Below are 23,424 nucleotides of genomic sequence, written 5' to 3' on the forward strand. Positions count from 1 at the left end.
AATCAAAATCCGTGATAGTGTTAATATTTAAATTCAGTGCCGCTCATGGTTGACTTGCTAAACAGGGCCACGAGAATCAAGCATATATTTATTTTCTCATTCACAGTGGGTCAGCAGCAGCGGTCCAAAATCGGCATGATTACAAGCAACCAATAATATGGGAACAGTGCTGTAATTGCCAATTTGTGTCTGGATATAATACTAGATGCAGTTTTGTTGTGACGTGTTTTCCTTACCTGCAGAGTGGAAGCTGCTGAGTCGCTGGTGTCTGTCACGCCTATACTCCTTGGTAAACTGGACACGATGTATCTGGAGCCCTTTGGCACAGGCTGTCTAACAACCATCTTTCCTTTTCTGGTCTCTGCTAGAAACAGACTGTACCAGTAGGCATCATTGGAGACCAGGGTGGAATCTGCGATGGTTGAGTTCCTCTCACTACTGATCACACTGTTCCTACAGGGTGGAGCTGTTTTGCTGTAATTGGGTTTCTGACACTTGAGTACGATGGTGACCAATATGGTGATCAGTAAGAGAAAGGACACTGATCCCAGACCAATGAGCAAATACAGGTTTATGTCTGAAAAGATGTCATATTCCAGAGGAACTTCAGTCATGTCAGAGTAGGCCTTGACAGCAGTCTCTATTGTGGATAACTTGATGGTAACTGTAGCAGAGAGAGCAGGCTCCCCGTTGTCCTTGGCAACAACAACCATCTGTTGGTGACGTGAATCCCTGTAACTGAACATTCTCATAGTCCGGATCTCTCCGTTGTATTGGTCCAGACTGAACAAGGTGGCATCACTCACTTGTAGAAACTGGTAGCTAATCCTAGAGTTCTGTGGGGAGTCAGTGTCTAAGGCAATCACCTTAGCAACCAATGAGCCTTTATCAGTGGATCGTGGGATCTTTTCCTCCACCACTGAGCCATGTGCACGCCATGGAGAGACTATGACTGGCTTATTGTCATTCTGGTCCACAATAATGATGTGAACAGTTACGTTACTGCTGAGTGGAGGAACACCAGAATCCCTGGCCTCGATGTGGAAGATGAACTCCTTCTCAATCTCGTAGTCAAAGGTTTTTAAGGCATAAAGATTACCATTCTCTGGATTAATGGAGAACAGCATGGACATGGACGTATTGGCTATCTCCTTTTCTAAGATGAAATAAACTAAATACTGATTTTCATGGAGGTCTGGATCAAGTGCAGTAAGGGCACTTATCAATGCACCAGGAGCATTATTCTCCATTAAACGTATTGTATAAAATGACTGAGGGAACTGTGGAACATTATCATTGACATCCAAAAGTTCTAAAGTCATTGTTTCATTGTCAGATAATGGAGGAGAACCTCTGTCTGTGACTGTGAAAGTGATGTCATATTCTGGAACCTTCTCTCTGTCTAATGGTTCTGACACTACTAATTCAAAATAGTTATCAGATGATTCTCTCAGTTTGAAAGGCATATTTTTTGGAATATGGAGATCAACTATTCCATTGTTTCCTGAGTCTTTATCACTGACACTAATCACTGCTATCACAGTATCTAATTCTATACTTTCCTTGACTGGACTGTGAAATGATTTGATAGATATTTCTGGGTGATTATCATTCATGTCTTCTACTACAATCGTTATTTTACACTGCCCTGATAAGGCATTGGCTCCTTTATCTGTTGCTATAACTTCCATATCATAAATTCTAAAGTCCTCATAATTTAACATTCCCTTAACAGTGATCTCACCAGTAGATGGATTCAGGTTGAAGGTTTCTTGCGTTTTTTCTGAGGTGTACAGACTATAAGAATACATTATATCAGAATTTGATCCCTCGTCTAAGTCTGTGGCATTAAGATGGATCACTAGGCTTCCTATTGGAGAATTCTCCATTATGCTGATTTCGTAATTATCTTTATCAAATGTTGGGGCGTTATCATTCGTATCTAAAACACGGACAATAATGCTGGCAGTACCAGAACGTGTTGGTGTGCCGCCATCTACAGCAGTAAGTATTAGATTATGACCAGCCTGCTGCTCTCGATCTAAAGCCTTTTTCAGAATCAAATCAGCAAACTTAGATCCATCTCTCCCTGTCTGAACTTCAATGTTAAAATGTTCACTTTCACTCAAATGGTAAGTCTTTACTGAATTACTTCCGACGTCTGGGTCAACTGCATTGCTCAGGGAGAATCGCTCTCCAATGGGTGTTGACTCTGACATGTCTAAATGTACCGCATCTCTTCTAAATTGAGGGGCGTTGTCGTTCATATCTAATATTTCTAGTTCCATATTGAACATACGTAGAGGATTTTCCAGGGTTACCTCCAATTTTAAATAACATGCTGAGGACTTTGTTGAACAAATATATTCTCTGTCAATCTTCTCCACGATATACAGCTCTCCAGTCTCTTTGTTCACATCCAGATATTTTTTATTAGCGATTATGTCGAGGCGCATCTTTCTTTTACTCAACGTTTTAACGTCCAAGCTTAAATCCGAGGCTAGATTGGCGACAACTGATCCTTCTTTCATTTCTTCGGGTATGGAATAATGAGTGACTGAAGACGTTATGAACTGAATAGCGGAAAAGAGAACGATAAGCGAGACGTACCTTTTCCATGACGGCATTGTTATAAACGAGACCATTGTTGGGTAACTGTGTTAGGCTAAATGTGCAGCAGCTCAGCCAATATAATACATGTTTCCACTAGAGAAAATTGTTTAGTTTTCTGTTCTCGGTTGAAAAGTCTATTGCCTAATTCCCAATAAGTTAAAAGCTGTCCCGTTTATCTCAGAAAGACTGTTTCAGCACCAGGGAGCTGTCGAGTGCTACTCGCTACAGTTTCACATTTCTCACTAATGGCAACAACGACTAAGGAGTGTTTTATGTAGAAAATAGCGCCACTTGTCGTAATGGCAACAACGACTAAGGAGTGTTTTATGTAGAAAATAGCGCCACTTGTCGTAAATAATAAACCTCCGCACCTAACGCGATAGTAGCTCAAATTAAAGTATTAAAACATTTAAATGCCAACTCAAGTTAATGTTGTTGTTATTAAAGGTAGCCAAATCTACCATTATGAATTCTAGCTATTATTAATTGGTCATTAATATTATCATTATTATTATTATTATTTATTTGTTTATGTATGTATTTATTAGAAATTATATAACAATAATATAGAGTTAATTAGAAAAAACTAATGATAAAGAGGGAAAGAGAGGAAAATAAGTAAATCAAATAGAAAAAAACATTTAAAAAAAAGTATATTGAAAAAGTATATGAAATAACTATTCACATGAATGCTATTTTGAGCATATATTGCATACATTTATATCTTTAAATCAGCGGATATTATATGTTTTGTTTTGATACCTACACAAGGTAATACTGTAACCTAATCCTAGTAGATATGTATATGCATATTCACACACACACACACACACACACACACACACACACACACACACACACACACACACACACACACACACACACACACACACACACACACACACACACACACACACACACACACACACACACACACACACACACACACACACACACACACACAGTTGTTGTGCTTATCCATGTACAAAGAGAAATACTTTATACAGTTAATCTCATATTGTTATTGTCTTAAAAACAAGTTATGAACTTGATTTTTACTTTTTCCTGTCCATATGGTACTTTCAAAGAGTTTTGGGACTATTTTTGTATTTTGTTGAGCAAAATGATGTGGGTGAAATATTGGCTACTGAGAGAGGTTCTGGTTCAATTGCTATTTTGTGTATGCCTGTGGGAAGGGATGAAAGATATCTGTAGTCGCATGTGACACTATTTCAGTTGATTGATATCCAATGTGTCTTATGGGATCAGACTTCTGTAAAATATGTTTTGTTTTGTTTTGTTTTGTTTTGTTTTGACTTCTGTTTGTGCAGTTTAATTTGTGTTCATTTATATGATTGTATTTCATTTTCTGAAAGCAGGAAGAGTATGGTGGTTGTTGCTTTTGCTTTTGGGAATATGTTGCTATCAGAGCACCATACGTTTTAACAGTATTAAAATAGACAACCTGATAGGGCTTTACACAGGAGGTGACTTCTAACCTGCAGAGTGTAAGCTATATTGAGTCACTTATCTGTTAAGTCTGTATATGGATAGAATGTATCTGGAGCACTTTCCCACAGGTTAGTAGAAGTATAGTGGCAGCAGTAGTAGTAGTAGTAATATGTTGTTGTTGTTGTTATACCAAAGCACCATAACCTTTTCACAGCATTAACACGGAATGTATAAAAATCTGATAATTCTCGAGAAAACAGCAGACTTCTCACCTGCAGAGTTGAAGCTGCTGAGTCACTGGTGTCTGTCACGCCTATACTCCTTGGTAAACTGGACACGATGTATCTGGAGCCCTTTGGCACAGGCTGTCTAACGACCATCTTTCCTTTTCTGGTCTCTGCTAGAAACAGACTGTACCAGTAGGCATCATTGGAGACCAGGGTGGAATCTGCGATGGTTGAGTTCCTCTCACTACTGATCACACTGTTCCTACAGGGTGGAGCCGTTTTGCTGTAATTGGGTTTCTGACACTTGAGTACGATGGTGACCAATATGGTGATCAGTAAGAGAAAGGACACTGAGCCCAGACCGATGAGCAAATACAGGTTTATGTCTGAAAATATGTCATATTCCAGAGGCACTTCAGTCATGTCAGAGTAGGCCTTGACAGCAGTCTCTATTGTGGATAACTTGATGGTAACTGTAGCAGAGAGAGCAGGCTCCCCGTTGTCCTTGGCAACAACAACCATCTGTTGGTGACGTGAATCTCTGTAGCTGAACATTCTCATAGTCCGAATCTCTCCGTTGTATTGGTCCAGACTGAACAAGGTGGCATCACTCACTTGTAGAAACTGGTAGCTGATCCGAGAGTTCTGTGGGGAGTCAGTGTCTAAGGCAATCACCTTGGCAACCAAAGAGCCTTTATCAGTGGATCGTGGGATCTTTTCCTCCACCACTGATCCATGTGGACGCCATGGAGAGACTATGACTGGTTTATTGTCATTCTGGTCCACAATAATGATGTGAACAGTCACATTACTGCAGAGTGGAGGAACACCAGAGTCCCTGGCCTCGATGTGGAAGAGGAACCCCTTCTCAATCTCGTAGTCAAAGGTTTTTAAGGCATAAAGATTACCATTCTCTGGATTAATGGAGAACAGCATGGACATGGAAGTGTTGGCTATCTCCTTATCTAAGATGAAATAAACTAAATACTGATTTTCATGGAGGTCTGGATCAAGTGCAGTAAGGGCACTTATCAATGCACCAGGTGCATTATTCTCCATTAAACGTATCGTATAAAATGACTGAGGGAACTGTGGAACATTATCATTAACATCTAAAAGTTCTAAAGTCATTGTTTCATTGTCAGATAATGGAGGAGAACCTCTGTCTGTGACTGTGAATGTGATGTCATATTCTGGAACCTTCTCTCTGTCTAATGGTTCTGACACTACTAATTCAAAATAGTTTTCAGAAGATGTTTTCAATTTGAATGGCATATTTTCAGGAATCCGAAGATCAACAACTCCATTATCACCAGAATCTTGATCGCTGACACTAACTACTGCTATCACTGTTTCTAATTCTATATTTTCCTTGACAGGGCTATGGAACGATTTAATAGATATTTTGGGGTGGTTGTCATTCATATCATCAACATGAATTGTCAATTTACACTGGCCTGTTAATGAATTTGTGCCTCTGTCAGTTGCTATTACTTCCATATCATAAATCTTGTAATCTTCATAGTTTAACGTTCCTTTTACAGTGATTTCACCGGTGTTGGGGTTCAGATTAAACGCTTCTTGTGTTTTCTCTGATGTGTACAGACTGTAGGCATACACTATTTCCCCATTAGATCCCTCGTCTAAATCCGTAGCATTAAGCTGAACTACAAGACTTCCAACTGGAGAATTTTCTATAATATTTATGTTGTAGTTTTCCTTGTCAAAAGTTGGAGCATTATCGTTGGTGTCTAGTACACGAACAATGATGCTGGCTGTACCCGAGCGGGAGGGGACGCCCCCATCTATAGCAGTAAGAATGAGGTTATGAACCGCCTGCGCTTCGCGATCTAAAGCTTTTTTCAAAATTAAATCAGCAAACTTTGATCCATCTCTTCCTTTTTGTATTTCTATTGTGAAATAATCACTTTCGCTTAATATGTATGTTTTGACAGAGTTTGAACCAACGTCTGGGTCCAATGCATTGTTAACAGAAAAATGTTCACCAGCCTGGGTTGCTTCCAATATGTCCAAATCGATTATATCTCTTCTAAAATGAGGTGCATTGTCATTGATGTCCATAATTTCCAATTCGATGTAAAATATCCTTTTGGGGTTTTCAATTATGGCGTCCATTTTCAGATAGCAGGATGTCTTAGCAAGGCAGAGAGACTCCCTGTCAATTCTCTCTACAATATACAGCTCCCCCGTTTCTTTGTTCACGTCCAGATATTTCTTACTGGCTATTATTTCTAACCGCATTTTCCGTGCAATTAGCGTCTTCACATCTAGACCCAAATCCCCTGCTAAATTGGCGACAACAGATCCTTCTTCCATTTCTTCAGGAATAGAATAGTGAGTGACGGAAGATGACATTTTCAGAGAAGCAACAAAAATTAAAATGGAGACATACCGCTTCCATGGTTTGGGGAGGATCTCTGCCCCCATTTCCAAGGCTTTGTCGTCTGCTTTCCGTCTTGGTACAAACTGTGCGCGTATACTCGCACTTTTCAAGAATGTTTGCTAAGCGTAATGGCAAAAGTAGCCTAAGTAAAGAGAGTGATGAATAAGTGAGCGAAAGAAGAATTGGCTAGAGAGAAATGAAGCACTGCCTTTCCGCCGCTCGGTACAGTGCCACGAAGTGCTGGATGTGTGTAAGTGATCAACAGCGACACTTGGTGCAAAACAAAAGTTTACTGTAGGCTATAGGCTATATTTTTTATTTCTTTCAAGTAGGCTACTCTAGCGTTAGGTGGATATCAAATGTTTTCATGAGGGGGAAAAGGGGGCTGCGTCCATTGTGTTCTCTTTTTTTGAGTGGTGCCGAAGGCAACCACTCCTATACGTGGCTTTGTCTGTGTGTCCGTATGTCTGTATGTCCGTCTGTCCACCAAGCTAACATTGGTCAAGCATCACGTGACACGTGACAATATGTTGAAAGGGTGTGCTTTGATTGGCTAGCGAGACGCATGACGAAATAGAGGCCTATAAATAGGTGTGTCACTTTGAAACATTGTTTACATGTTTCAAAGTGACATCAGTGCCATCAGCCAAGCTAACATTGGACATGTTAGCTTGGCTGATTGAACATGTTAACCAAGCTAAGCAAGGCACCACTCACTTCACACAGGGTGTGATTTTTAGCGGCGCCAGCCGCTCGGATCCTGCTCTATACCTGACTTTGTCCGTGTTAACCGTCAATGTTCTGATTGGTCAGACCCGTCAACAAAGTGATTGGTCAAGCTTCACGTGACACACGGCTATAAACACATTATAAACACATATCGATGACAAAATGTATCAAAGGCGCCGCTACCTTCACACAGGGTGTGATTTTTAAATATAAATCCGGATTTTGAGCAAACTGAACAGGATAAGGAAACACCTGATGTTGGGACTGATTATGTAACAAGTATGCAGCAGCTCTGCTTACATGTTTCAAAGAGGAAAATGTTTAAATATTCTTCTCCGTACCAAACTGGAATCTATCCTGTCAGAGGGCTGTTTCAGCACCAGGGAGCTGTCATGTGGATCCACTCACATTTAACAATTCACAGCAGTGAGTAGGCCTACTGCTCACTACTGTCATGACGACACCAACCATAGAGTGTTTTATGTAGTAAACAGCGCCACTTTTCACTGACACATTTTTTGTTTTACTCAAAGTAGTTGATATGCTTATTTGACCATTATTTATTATATTATTAATCACTTTTATTAATTGGCTTCTTTGTATTATTATTTGCATTATTGTGGTATAGTTGTTAAAATGTTGTTTATTAAAGTGGCATACATACAAATGTGAGAGACCTGTAAAGTTTATACAACATAAATTCTGACAGGCTACATTTATATTAAAAGGTTACAATTTGAGATGTCTCAAAAATGGTCGATTTATGTGCAGTAGGCCTATGACATGCCTAGTTTGATACATTGCTTCCATGCGTAATGCGTTTGTAAGATGTTTTTTTCTCTTCGTTTATTTGTCTTTTTCTTGTGTGTTTCCATTTTGTAGGCTACTATTGAATATCATTGATGATCAACAGTCCACAGTCACGCCAATCATGCTTTGTTGAGTTTTACGCATAGCTCCCCGTGCGTAAATAATGTGCGTAACGACGATTGACTAAACAGTAAACACCCATATTTTCAAGATTATTGTCTCCGCCAGGCCAAAAGGATTTGTTAAACAGGGCCACGAGAATCAAGCATATATTTATTTTCTCATTCACAGTGGGTCAGCAGTAGCAGCAAGCAGAATCCAAAATAAGCATGATTACCAGCAACCAATAATATGGGAACAGTGCTGTAATTGCTAATTTGTGTCTGGATAATACTAGATGATGTTTTGTTTTTACATGTTTTTCCTTACCTGCAGAGTGGAAGCTGCTGAGTCGCTGGTGTCTGTCACGCCTATACTCCTTGGTAAACTGGACACGATGTATCTGGAGCCCTTAGGCACAGGCTGTCTAACGACCATCTTTCCTTTTCTGGTCTCTGCTAGAAACAGACTGTACCAGTAGGCATCATTGGAGACCAGGGTGGAATCTGCAATGGTTGAGTTCCTCTCACTACTGATCACACTGTTCCTACAGGGTGGAGCTGTTTTGCTGTAATTGGGTTTCTGACAATTGAGTACGATGGTGACCAATATGGTGATCAGTAAGAGAAAGGACACTGAGCCCAGACCAATGAGCAAATACAGATTTATGTCTGAAAATATGTCATATTCCAGAGGCACTTCAGTCATGTCAGAGTAGGCCTTGACAGCAGTCTCTATTGTGGATAACTTGATGGTAACTGTAGCAGAGAGAGCAGGCTCCCCGTTGTCCTTGGCAACAACAACCATCTGTTGTTGACGTGAATCTCTGTAACTGAACATTCTCATAGTCCGGATCTCTCCATTGTATTGGTCCAGACTGAACAAGGTGGCATCACTCACTTGTAGAAACTGGTAGCTAATCCGAGAGTTCTGTGGGGAGTCAGTGTCTAAGGCAATCACCTTGGAAACCAATGAGCCTTTATCAGTGGATCGTGGGATCTTTTCCTCCACCACTGATCCATGTGGGCGCCATGGAGAGACTATGACTGGTTTATTGTCATTCTGGTCCACAATAATGATGTGAATAGTCACATTACTGCTGAGTGGAGGAACACCAGAGTCCCTGGCCTCAATGTGGAAGAGGAACTCCTTCTCAATCTCATAGTCAAATGTTTTTAATGCGTAAAGATTACCATTCTCTGGATTGATAGAGAAGAGCATTGACATGGAGGTATTGGCTACGTCCTTCTCTAAGATGAAGTAAACCAGATATTGGTTTTCATGTAAATCCGGATCAAACGCAGTGACAGAACTTAACAAGGCCCCAGGAGCATTATTTTCCTGAACGCGTATTGTATAAAGTGACTGAGAGAACTGTGGAACATTATCATTAACATCTAAAAGTTCTAAAGTCATTGTTTCATTGTCAGATAATGGAGGAGAACCTCTGTCTGTAACTGTGAATGTAATGTCATATTCTGGAACCTTCTCTCTGTCTAATGGTTCTGACACTACTAATTCAAAATAGTTATCAGATGATTCTCTGAGTTTGAAAGGCATATTTTTAGGAATATGTAGATCAACTATTCCATTGTTTCCTGAGTCTTTATCACTGACACTAATCACTGCTATCACGGTGTCTAATTCTATACTTTCCTTGACTGGACTATTAAATGATTTAATAGATATTTCGGGGTGATTATCGTTCATATCTTCTACTACAATAGTTATTTTACACTGCCCTGATAATGTAGAGGGTCCTTTATCTGTAGCTATAACTTCCATATCATAAATGTTAAAGTCCTCATAATTTAACACTCCTTGCACAGTGATCTCTCCTGTGGATGGATTCAGATTGAAAGTCTCTTGCGTTTTCTCTGAGGTATACAGACTATATGAATACATTATATCAGAATTTGACCCCTCATCTAAGTCTGTGGCATTGAGATGAAGGACAAGGCTTCCAATAGGAGAATTCTCCATTATGCTGATTTGATAACTCTCTTTATCAAATGTTGGGGCGTTGTCATTCGTGTCTAGAACGCGGACAATAATGCTGGCAGTGCCAGAACGTGTCGGTGTGCCGCCATCTACAGCAGTGAGTATTAGATGATGAACAGCCTGCTGCTCTCTGTCTAAAGCCTTTTTAAGAATCAAATCAGCAAACTTAGATCCATCCCTCCCAGTTTGAATTTCAATATTAAAATGTTCACTTTCACTTAAATAATACGTTTTTACTGAATTAGTTCCAACATCTGGGTCAACTGCATTACTCAGGGAGAATCGCTCTCCAACGGGTGTTGACTCTGATATGTCTAAATGTATCCCGTCTCTTCGAAATTGGGGGGCGTTGTCGTTCATATCCAAAATTTCCAGTTCCATATTAAATATACGTAAAGGATTTTCAAGTGTTACTTCTAGCTTTAAATAGCAAGACACTGACCACTTTGTTGTACAAATATATTCTCTGTCAATCTTCTCCACGATATACAGCTCTCCAGTCTCTTTGTTCACATCCAGATATTTTTTATTAGCGATTATGTCGAGGCGCATCTTTCTTTTACTCAACGTTTTGACGTCCAAGCTTAAATCCGAGGCTAGATTGGCAACAACTGATCCTTCTTTCATCTCTTCGGGTATGGAATAATGAGTAACTGAAGACGTTATGAACCGAACAGCGGAAAAGAGAATGATAAGCGAGACATACCTTTTCCATGACTGCATTGTGAAAAAGAAGCCCATTATTGTGTAACTGTGGTAAGTGCGCAGCAGCTCAGCCAATATAATTCATGTTTCCAGCTAAAATGAAAATGGTTTAGTCCTTATGTTCAAGGTCCAAAGGTTTAAAAGCCAAAAAAAGTGAAAATCTGCCACGTTAATCTCAGAAGACTGTTTCAGCACCAGGGAGCTGTCCGTCTACTTGCTACATTTCTCACAACGATTTACTGTCATGGTGACAACGACGACCATAGAGTTTTTATGTAGTAAACAGCGCCACCTTCCGCAAATCATACACCTCTGCAATCAACCAGCAGCTGAATCAACGCATTCTCTCGTTCACATAACACAATTCTAGAAGTTAACATTAAAGTATTAAAATACTGAAATACCTGCATACGTTTTAATAGCTGTATCGGTACTTTGATAAAAAGTAGTCGAGATGCTTAATTCACCTTTAGTAATCATAGCTAGGCCTACTATTAATTGGCTATCATAAATATGATCATGTGTTGTTGTTGTTGTTGTTGTTGTTGTTGTTGTTGTTGTTGATGTTGTTGTTATCATTACTCATTATTATTATTATAAATGTTATTAACATCGTTATTATTATGGTGGTATTTGATTTTGCCAGCTGTTATTATGTAGCCATCATTACCTTTTCACAATATTTGAACAGAATTTGAAAAAGTTAAAGGCTTATTCATAACACATGAGGTGACTTCTCACCTGCAAAGTTGAAGCTGCTGAGTCGCTGGTGTCTGTCACGCCTATACTCCTTGGTAAACTGGATACGATGTATCTGGAGCCCTTTGGCACAGGCTGTCTAACGACCATCTTTCCCTTTCTGGTCTCTGCTAGAAACAGACTGTACCAGTAGGCATCATTGGAGACCAGGGTGGAATCAGCGATGGTTGAGTTCCTCTCACTACTGATCACACTGTTCCTACAGGGTGGAGCTGTTTTGCTGTAATTGGGTTTCTGACACTTGAGTACGATGGTGACCAATATGGTGATCAGTAAGAGAAAGGACACTGAGCCAAGACCAATGAGCAAATACAGGTTCAAGTCTGAAAATATGTCATATTCCAGTGGTACTTCAGTCATGTCAGAGTAGGCCTTGACAGCAGTCTCTATTGTGGATAACTTGATGGTAACTGTAGCAGAGAGAGCAGGCTCCCCGTTGTCCTTGGCAACAACAACCATCTGTTGGTGACGTGAATCCCTGTAACTGAACATTCTCATAGTCCGGATCTCTCCATTGTATTGGTCCAGACTGAACAAGGTGGTATCACTCACTTGTAGAAACTGGTAGCTAATCCGAGAGTTCTTTGGGGAGTCTGTGTCTAAAGCTATGACCTTGGCAATCAGAGATCCTTTATCAGTTGATCTTGGGATCTTTTCTTCCACGACTGACCCATGTGCACGCCATGGAGAGACTATGACAGGAGTGTTGTCATTCTGGTCTACAATAATGATATGAACGGTTACGTTACTGCTGAGTGGAGGAACACCAGAGTCCCTGGCCTCAATATGGAAAAGGAATTCCTTCTCAATTTCATAGTCAAATGTTTTTAATGCGTAAAGATTACCATTCTCTGGATTTATAGAGAAGAGCATTGACATGGACATATTGGCTATCTCTCTCTCTAAAATGAAATAAACAAGGTATTGGTTTTCATGTAGGTCTGGATCAAACGCAGTGACAGAACTTAACAAGGCCCCAGGAGCATTATTCTCCTGTACACGTATTGTATAAAATGACTGAGGGAACTGTGGAACATTATCATTAACATCCAAAAGTTCTAAAGTCATTGTTTCATTGTCAGATAACGGAGGAGACCCTCTGTCTGTGACTGTGAAAGTGATGTCATATTCTGGGACCTTCTCTCTGTCTAATGGTTCTGATACAACTAATTCAAAGTAGTTATCAGATGATTCTCTCAGTTTGAAAGGCATATTTTTAGGAATATGGAGATCAACTATTCCATTGTTTCCTGAGTCTTTATCACTGACACTGATCACTGCTATCACTGTGTCCAATTCTATACTTTCCTTGACTGGGCTATGAAATGATTTGATAGATATTTCTGGGTGATTATCATTCATGTCTTCTACTGCAATCGTTATTTTACACTGCCCTGATAAGGCATTGGCTCCTTTATCTGTTGCTATAACTTCCATATCATAAATTCTAAAGTCCTCGTAATTTAACATTCCCTTTACGGATAGCTCACCAGTAGATGGATTCAAGTTAAATGTTTCTTGCACTTTCTCTGAGGTGTACAGACTATACAAATACGTTATATCAGCATTTGACCCCTCGTCTAAGTCTGTTGCATTAAGATGGACGACAAGGCTTCCAATAGGAGAATTCTCCATTATGCTGATTTGATAACTCTCTTTTTCAAATGTTGGGGCGTTGTCATTCGTATCTAAAACGCGGACAATAATGCTGGCAGTACCAGAACGTGTCGGTGTGCCACCATCTACAGCAGTGAGTATTAGATGATGAACAGCCTGCTGCTCTCTGTCTAAAGCCTTTTTCAGAATCAAATCAGCAAAATTCGATCCATCTCTTCCTGTTTGAACCTCAATATTAAAATGTTCACTTTCACTCAGATGATATGTTTTTACTGAATTTGTTCCAACATCGCGGTCAACTGCATTACTCAGGGAGAATCGCTCCCCTACGGGTGTTGACTCTGATATGTCTAAATCTATTGCCTCTCTTCGAAATTGAGGGGCGTTATCGTTCATATCTAAAATTTCAAGTTCTATATTGAATATACGTATGGGATTTTCAAGTATCACCTCCAGTTTAATGTAACACGATGCTGACGCCTTAGAAGGACAAATATATTCTCTGTCAATCTTCTCCACAATATATAGCTCACCAGTCTCTTTGTTCACATCCAGATATTTCTTGTTGGTGGTGTTTTCAAGGCGCATTTTCCTTTTACTAAGGGTTTTGACATCTAATCCTAAATCTGAGGCAAGATTGGCGACAACTGATCCTTCCTTCATTTCTTCAGGTATGGGATAATGAGTGACTGAAGACGATATGTTTCGAACGACGGAAATAAGAATAATGAGCGAGACGTACCTTTTCCATGACTGCATTGTGAAAAATAAACCCATTGTTGTGTAACTGTGGTAAGTGCGCAGCAGCTCAGCCAATATAATTCATATTTCCAGCTAAGATGAAAATGGTTTAGTCATGTGTTCAAGGTCCAAAAGTTTAAAAGCCGCAAAAAAAGGTTAAAATCTGTCTCGTTTATCTCAGAAGGCTGTTGCAGCACCAGGGAGCTGTCCATGTACTTGCTATTTCTCACAACGATTTACTGTCATGGCGACTACGACGACCATAAAGTTGTAGTAGCCTAAACAGCGCCACGTTTCGCAAATCATACACCTCTGCACTCAACGCATTCTCTCCTGCACATAAAACAATTCTAGTAGTTAACATTAAGGTATTAAAATACTGAAATACCTGCATACATTTTTAATAGCTGTATCAGTACTAGTTTTTTTTTGTTTAAGTATTGTATACACTTAATACACCTTTAGTAATTATAGGTACTATTAATTGGCTATCATAAGTATGATAATTATTTGTTGTTGTTGCCTTTGTTGTTGTTTTTATCATCATTATTATTATTAATAATACTATTATTATTGATTTTATTATAGTGGTATTTGATTTTGATAGCTGTTATTACGAAGCCAACATTACCTTTTCACAATATTAGAACAGAATTTTAAAAAGTTAAAGGTCCATATATATTCATATATATATATATAATACATGAGGTCACTTCTCACCTGCAAAGTTGAAGCTGCTGAGTCGCTGGTGTCTGTCACGCCTATACTCCTTGGTAAACTGGACACAATGTATCTGGAGCCCTTTGGTACAGGCTGTCTAACGACCATCTTTCCTTTTCTGGTCTCTGCTAGAAACAGACTGTACCAGTAGGCATCATTGGAGACCAGGGTGGAATCTGCGATGGTTGAGTTCCTCTCACTACTGATCACACTGTTCCTACAGGGTGGAGCTGTTTTGCTGTAATTGGGTTTCTGACACTTGAGTACAATGGTGACCAATATGGTGATCAGTAAGAGAAAGGACACTGAGCCCAGACCAATGAGCAAATACAGGTTTATGTCTGAAAAGATGTCATATTCCAGAGGCACTTCAGTCATGTCAGAGTAGGCCTTGACAGCAGTCTCTATTGTGGATAACTTGATGGTAACTGTAGCAGAGAGAGCAGGCTCCCCGTTGTCCTTGGCAACAACAACCATCTGTTGGTGACGTGAATCTCTGTAACTGAACATTCTCATAGTCCGGATCTCTCCATTGTATTGGTCCAGACTGAATAAGGTGACATCACTCAGTTGTAGAAACTGGTAGCTAATCCGAGAGTTCTGTGGTGAGTCTGTGTCTAAAGCTATGACCTTGGCTATTAGAGATCCTTTATCAGTTGATCTTGGGATCTTTTCTTCCACGACAGACCCATGCGCACGCCATGGAGAGACTATGACAGGAGTGTTGTCATTTTGGTCCACAATAATGATGTGAACGGTTACGTTACTGCTGAGTGGAGGAATCCCAGAGTCCCTGGCCTCAATGTGGAAAAGGAACTCCTTCTCTATCTCATAGTCAAATGTTTTTAATGCATAAAGATTACCATTCTCTGGATTAATAGAGAAGAGCATTGACATGGAGGTATTGGCTATCTCTCTCTCTAAGATGAAATAAACAAGATATTGGTTTTCATGTAGGTCTGGATCAAACGCAGTGACAGAACTTAACAAGGCCCCAGGAGCATTATTCTCCTGTACACGTATGCTATAAAATGACTGAGGGAATTGTGGAACATTATCATTAACATCTAAAAGTTCTAAAGTCATTGTTTCATTGTCAGATAATGGAGGAGAACCTCTGTCTGTGACTGTGAAAGTGATGTCATATTCTGGAACCTTCTCTCTGTCTAATGGTTCTGACACTACTAATTCAAAATAGTTATCAGATGATTTTCTCAGTTTGAAAGGCATATTTTTAGGAATATGTAGATCAACTATTCCATTGTTTCCTGAATCTTTATCACTGACACTAATCACTGCTATCACAGTGTCTAATTCTATATTTTCCTTGACTGGACTATGAAATGATTTAACAGATATTTCGGGGTGATTATCGTTCATATCTTCTACTACAATAGTTATTTTACACTGCCCTGATAATGTAGAGGGTCCTTTATCTGTAGCTATAACTTCCATATCATAAATTTGGAAGTCCTCATAATTTAACACTCCTTGTACAGTGATCTCTCCTGTGGATGGATTCAGATTGAAAGTCTCCTGCGTTTTCTCTGAGGTATACAGACTATATGAATACATAATATCAGAATTTGATCCCTCATCTAAGTCTGTGGCATTAAGATCAAGGACAAGGCTTCCAATTGGAGAATTCTCCATGATACTGATTTGATAATTCTCTTTATCAAATGTTGGTGCGTTGTCATTCGTATCTAAAACGCGGACAATAATGCTGGCAGTGCCAGAACGTGTTGGTGTGCCGCCATCTACAGCAGTGAGTATTAGATGATGAACAGCCTGCTGCTCTCTGTCTAAAGCCTTTTTTAGAATCAAATCAGCCAATTTTGTTCCATCTCTCCCAGTCTGGACTTCAATGTTAAAATGTTCACTTTCACTCAACTGATATGTTTTTACGGAATTAGCGCCAACGTCTTGGTCAACTGCATTGCTCAGGGAAAATCGCTCTCCAACGGGTGTTGACTCTGATATGTCTAAATGTATCGCGTCTCTTCTAAATTGAGGGGCGTTGTCGTTCATATCTAAAATTTCTAGTTCCATATTGAATATACGTAGAGGGTTTTCCAGGGTTACCTCCAATCTTAGATAACATGATGAGGACTTGGTATTGCAAATAAATTCTCTGTCAATCTTCTCCACAATGTAAAGCTCACCAGTCTCTTTGTTCACATCCAGATATTTTTTGTTAGCGATTATATCAAGACGCATCTTCCTTTTATTCAACGTTTCAACGTCCACGCCTAAATCTGAGGCTAGGTTGGCGACAACTGATCCTTCCTTTAATTCCTCGGGTATGGAATAATGAGTGACCGAAGACGTAATGTACCTAAAAGCGGAAAACAGCATGATAAGCGAGACGTACCTTTTCCATGACGGCATTGTTAAAAACGACACCATTGTTGGGCAGCCTAACTGTGGTAGCCTATGCAGCAGACCAGCCAATATAATACATGTTTCCACTAAGAGAAAATAGTTTAGTTTTCTGTTCAAGGTTGAAAAGTATAAGAAGTCCCAAGAAGTAAATCTGTCCCGTTTATCTGAGAAAGACCGTTTCAGCACCAGGGAGCTGTCCAATGGCAATCCGTGTACCTTGCGTTTAGTCAGATTACTGTGTCATGGCGTCAACGACCATCGAGTGTTTTATATGGAAAATAGCACCACCCTTCGTAAATAATACAGCTCTGCACCTAACACGATAGCAGCTCAAAAATTAATGTATTAAAACATTTAAATGCCAGCTCAAGTTTATGTCGTTGTTATTCAAATTAGTCGAATTGACCATTATGAATTACAGCTATTATGAATTGGTCATTATTATTATTACTATTATTATGTATTTTTTGTATTTGTTTATGTATTTATTTATTAGGATTATTAGGACCCTCTCTAAAATGAGATGAAACATCTCAAGGGGCTATCCTTTCAATAAAAGGTACTATATATTAGAAATTATGTAACAATAATACTGGAGTTCATAAAAAAAGGGGGAAAAGATAAAGAGGAAAAGAGAGAAAAACAAGTAAATATAATAGAAAAAACTTTAAAACAAAGAACATATGAAACTATAAAAAGTGCTCCTCGGAGCACAGGTCTCCGCCAGGTCAGAGGGTTATTATGGGCCAGCAATGTTCTGAATTCGCCAATCAGGATGGAAAAGGAAAATTCGGACGGAACCATCTTGATCACTTGACTACAGAGATAATATGTACCGATTTGCATGATGTTTGGACAAAATGTGTTGGAGTAATATAAAAAAGAAAAGTGTTGCAAAAATCTGCCTCCTGGTGGCGCTATAATAGGGCAATGTTAAAAGGGTGGCACTTGTTCCTCAACGAAGTGCGAATGTGTGTGCAAAGTTTCACCGCAATGGGACGCTGGGTTCATGATTTGCAGCATTTTGTTCAAAACGGGCCACTCCTGCAAAGTTTAGATGTCAATCTTAGCCAATCAGGATGGAATATGAGAAATCAAAGAGATCCGTCTTGATCACATGACTATAGAGATCATGTGTACCGATTTCCGTGAAATTTGGATAAAATCTGAAGGCTTAATATCAACAAATGTATTTTACTTCAGACGGCCTCCTGGTGGCGCTATAAAAGGCAAATGTGAAAAATGCAGGGCAAAGGTTTTTCCTTGGCCTCTAGAGAGTGGGCAAACAAAGTTTTACACGAATCGGTGAAGTTATTGGTAAAAACACGAATCGGCCTGTTATAGCGCCACCATGAGGCTGATTTAAAACATTTTAAGTAGCACTTCTTCCTCGGCCTAATGGGAATGTGTGTGTGAAATTTCACGGAAATTGCAAGCTGCATTTTGTTCAAAACGGACCAATCCTGCAAACTTTGGAGGCCAACCTTAGCCAATGAGGATGGAATCTGATCCGGGTTGATCACATGACTATAGAGATACTGTGTACCGATTTGTATGACGTTTGGATACAATCTGTAGGAGTAATATTAAAAAATGGGTTTTGCACAAATCTGCCTCCTGGTGGCGCTATAACAGGCCCATGTGAAAATTTTGGGGAAGAGGTTCTGAATTGGCATCCAGGGAGTGTGTGTGCACAGTTTCGCTGCGATCAAGCCAACGGTGCCAGAGATTAGCTGCGGACAGACGGACACACACACACACGGAAGGACGGACGGACAGGGGGTAAAACATACTCTCTCGCCATGCCTTCGGCCTGGAGGAGCCAATAACTATTTAAATGACAAACACACACGTACGCACGCGCATGCACGCAGACACACACACACACACACACACACACACACACACACACACACACACACACACACACACACACACACACACACACACACACACACACACACACACACACACACACACACACACACACACACACACAGTTGTTTGTGCTTATCCATGTACAAAGGGAAATACTTAATATAGTTAATCTCATAATGTTATTGTCTTTAAAAGTACAAAGTTATGAACTACTCTACTTTCTACAACTTTTCTTCTTCTACTTTTTCCCATCCATATGGTACTTTCAAAGAGGTTTGGGGACCATTTTCATATTTCGTTGAGCAAAATGATGTGGGTGAAATATTGGCTATTAAGGTTCAATTGCTATTTTGTGTACGCCTGTGGGGAAGGGATGAGAGTAGGCTATATGTAGTGGCATGTGACACTGTTTCATTTGATTGATATCGAATGTGTCTATGGGATCAGACTTGGGTAAAATACGTTTTGTTTTGAGTTTTATTTGTGCTGTTTAATTTGTGTTTATTTATGTTATCGTATTTCATTTTCTGAAATTAGGAGGAGTATAGTGGTTGTTCATTTTGCTTTTGTAGGAATGTGTTGCTATCAGTGCACCAAACGTTTTAACAGCATTAAAAAGGACAACCTGATTGGCCTTTATACAGGAGGTGAATTCTAACCTGCAGAGTTTAAGCTATTGAGTCATTGGTATCTGTTATGTCCTTACTCCTTAGTATGGATAGAATGTATATGGAGCACTTTCCCAAAGGTTAATAGAGTATAGTGGCAGCAGTAGTAGTTTGTTGTTGTTATTATTATGGTGATGGTTGATTTTGCTTCTGTGGATCATGTCCTTCTACCAAAGCACCATAACATTTTCACAGCATTAACACGAAATGAATAAAAATCTGATAATTCTCGAGAAAACAGCAGGTGACTTCTCACCTGCAGAGTTGAAGCTGCTGAGTCGCTGGTGTCTGTCACGCCTATACTCCTTGGTAAACTGGATACAATGTATCTGGAGCCCTTTGGCACAGGCTGTCTAACGACCATCTTTCCTTTTCTGGTCTCTGCTAGAAACAGACTGTACCAGTAGGCATCGTTGGAGACCAAGGTGGAATCTGCAATGGTTGAGTTCCTCTCACTACTGATCACACTGTTCCTACAGGGAGGAGCCGTTTTGCTGTAATTGGGTTTCTGACACTTGAGTACGATGGTGACCAATATGGTGATCAGTAAGAGAAAGGACACTGAGCCCAGACCGATGAGTAAATACAGGTTTAAGTCTGAAAAAATGTCATATGCCAGAGGCACTTCAGTCATGTCAGAGTAGGCCTTGACAGCAGTCTCTATTGTGGATAACTTGATAGTAACTGTAGCAGAGAGAGCAGGCTCCCCGTTGTCCTTGGCAACAACAACCATCTGTTGGTGACGTGAATCTCTGTAACTGAACATTCTCATAGTTCGGATCTCTCCATTGTATTGGTCCAGACTGAACAAGGTGGCATCACTCACTTGTAGAAACTGGTAGCTGATCCGAGAGTTCTGTGGGGAGTCAGTGTCTAAAGCTATGACCTTGGCTATTAGAGATCCTTTATCGGTTGATCTTGGGATCTTTTCTTCAACAACTGAGCCATGCGCACGCCATGGAGAGACTATGACAGGACTGTTGTCATTCTGGTCAACAATAATGATGTGAACAGTCACATTACTGCAGAGTGGAGGAACTCCAGAGTCCCTAGCCTCAATGTGGAAAAGGAATTCCTTCTCGATCTCATAGTCAAACGTTTTTAATGCGTAAAGATTACCATTCTCTGGATTTATAGAGAAGAGCATTGACATGGATGTATTGACTATATCCTTCTCCAAGATGAAATAAACTAGATATTGGTTTTCATGTAGATCTGGATCAAATGCAGTGACAGAACTTAACAAGGCCCCAGGAGCATTATTCTCTTGTACACGTATTGTATAAAATGACTGAGGGAACTGTGGAACATTATCATTAACATCTAAAAGTTCCAATGTCATAGTTTCATTGTCAGATAATGGAGGAGAACCTCTGTCTGTTACAGTGAATGAGATTTCATATTCTGGAACCTTCTCTCTATCTAATGGTTCCGATACAACTAATTCAAAGTAGTTATCTGTAGATTCTCTCAATTTGAAAGGCATATTTTTAGGAATGTGTAGATCAACTATTCCATTGTTTTCTGAGTCTTTATCACTGACACTAATCACTGCTATCACAGTGCCTAATTCTATACTTTCCTTGACTGGACTATGAAATGATTTGATAGATATTTCTGGGTGGTTATCATTCATGTCTTCTACTACAATTGTTATTTTACACTGCCCTGATAAGGCATTGGCTCCTTTATCTGTTGCTATAACTTCCATATCATAAATTCTAAAGTCCTCATAATTTAACATTCCTTTTACATTGATCTCTCCAGTGGATGGGTTCAGGTTAAAGGTTTCTTGGGTTTTCTCTGAGGTGTACAGACTATACGCATAGATTATATCAGAATTTGACCCCTCATCTAAGTCTGTTGCATTAAGGTGGACAACCAGGCTTCCAATTGGAGAATTCTCCATTATATTGATTTGGTATGTATCTTTATCAAATTTTGGGGCGTTGTCATTGGTGTCCAAAACATGAACAATAATGCTGGCAGTGCCAGAACGTGTCGGTGTGCCGCCATCTACAGCAGTAAGAATTAGATTGTGACCTGCCTGCTTCTCTCGGTCTAATGCCTTTTTCAGAATCAAATCGGCAAACTTCGATCCATCTCTCCCAGTCTGAACTTCAATATTAAAATGTTCACTTTCACTCAAATGATAGGTCTTTACTGAATTACTTCCAACGTCTGGGTCAACTGCATTACTCAGGGACAATCGCTCTCCAACGGGTGTTGACTCTGATATGTCTAAATGTATCGAGTCTCTTCGAAATTGAGGGGCGTTGTCGTTCATATCTAATATTTCGAGTTCTATATTGAATATCCGTAGAGGATTTTCAAGTGTTACCTCCAATTTTAAATAACATGATGCTGACGACTTGGTAGTGCAAATATGTTCTCTGTCAATCTTCTCCACAATGTAAAGCTCACCAGTCTCTTTGTTCAAATCCAGATATTTTTTGTTGGAGATTATATCAAGGCGCATCTTCCTTTTATTCAACGTCTTAACGTCCAAGCCTAAATCTGAGGCTAGATTGGCGACAATTGATCCTTCTTTCATTTCTTCGGGTATAGAATAATGAGTGACCGAAGACGTTATGAACCGAACAGCGGAAAAGATTATGATAAGCGAGACGTACCTTTTCCATGACGGCATTGTTAAAAACGAGACCATTGTTGGGTGACTGTTGTAGCTTATAAATGTGCGGCAGCTCAGCCAATATAATACATGTTTCCACTAAGAGAAAATGGTTTAGTTTTCTGTTCTCCGTTGCCTAAGAAGTCCCAAGAAGTAAAAAGTTGTCCCGTTTATCTGAGAAAGACTGTTTCAGCACCAGGGAGCTGTCCAGTGGCTAAATCCGTGTATCTTGCGTTCAGTCAGATTACTGTGTCATGGCGACAACGACCACCGAGTGTTTTATATAGAAAATAGCGCCACTTGTCGTAAATAATACACCTCTGCAACTAATGTGATAGTAGCAAAAATGTAAACATTGAAATGCCAGCTGAAGTTTATGTCGCTGTTATTCAAATTAGTCAAATTGACCATTATGGATTATAGCTATTACAAATTGGTCATTATTATTATTATTTTGTATTTTTATTATTATTATTATTATTGTTGTTATTGTTATTGTTATTATTATTATTATTATTATTATTATTATTATTATTATAGTTATTGTTATTGTTATTATTTATATATTTGTTTGTGTTTATGTATTAATGATGTAACAATAATACTGGAGTTTATACGAAGAATTCAATAAATACAACTGATAAAGACGCAAAGAGAGAGAAAAACAAGTAAATATCAAAGAAAAAACATTTGAAAAAAAGAATAACACATGAAATAACTATTTTACATGCTATGTTCAGCATAGTTGCATATATGTATATCTTTAAATCAGTGGATATATTATAGGGACAATAACCGGTTATCATGAACACACACTATACACAAATCTAGAACACACATGTATACTGTATGTGTGCGTATATATGTATACGCATATAATCACCCAGGCGCGCGCGCACGCACACACACACACACACACACACACACACACACACACACACACACACACACACACACACACACACACACACACACACACACACA

At 39.4% G+C, this 23,424-nt stretch overlaps 3 protein-coding genes across 3 annotated transcripts; all 3 read right to left on the reverse strand.

Annotated features, from left to right (window-relative positions):
* Positions 1-110: 110 nt before the first annotated feature.
* Positions 111-6,668, reverse strand: LOC311033995 (protocadherin beta-13-like; the record flags this gene model as incomplete). Its single annotated transcript, XM_084041733.1, has 2 exons — positions 111-1,310; positions 4,338-6,668. 2 exons carry the CDS (start codon positions 6,666-6,668, stop codon positions 111-113), a joined length of 3,531 nt encoding a protein of 1,176 aa, XP_083897859.1.
* Positions 6,669-8,646: 1,978 nt separating this feature from the next.
* On the reverse strand, positions 8,647-11,004 carry LOC311033996 (protocadherin alpha-C2-like; the record flags this gene model as incomplete). Its single annotated transcript, XM_084041734.1, has 1 exon — positions 8,647-11,004. The coding sequence occupies exon 1, from the start codon at positions 10,960-10,962 to the stop codon at positions 8,647-8,649; it is 2,316 nt and encodes a 771-aa protein (XP_083897860.1). The 5' UTR covers positions 10,963-11,004.
* Positions 11,005-11,751: 747 nt separating this feature from the next.
* Positions 11,752-22,440, reverse strand: LOC311033997 (protocadherin gamma-B6-like; the record flags this gene model as incomplete). Its single annotated transcript, XM_084041735.1, has 3 exons — positions 20,065-22,440; positions 14,878-15,951; positions 11,752-12,600 (listed from the first exon to the last, which is right to left on the reverse strand). The coding sequence occupies exons 1-3, from the start codon at positions 22,360-22,362 to the stop codon at positions 11,752-11,754; spliced, it is 4,221 nt and encodes a 1,406-aa protein (XP_083897861.1). The 5' UTR covers positions 22,363-22,440.
* Between the last annotated feature and the right edge of the window lie 984 nt (positions 22,441-23,424).

Source organism: Gymnoscopelus microlampas (assembly GCF_963454915.1).
Source record: "Gymnoscopelus microlampas genome assembly, chromosome: 18".
In the NCBI taxonomy this organism is placed as follows: domain Eukaryota; kingdom Metazoa; phylum Chordata; class Actinopteri; order Myctophiformes; family Myctophidae; genus Gymnoscopelus; species Gymnoscopelus microlampas.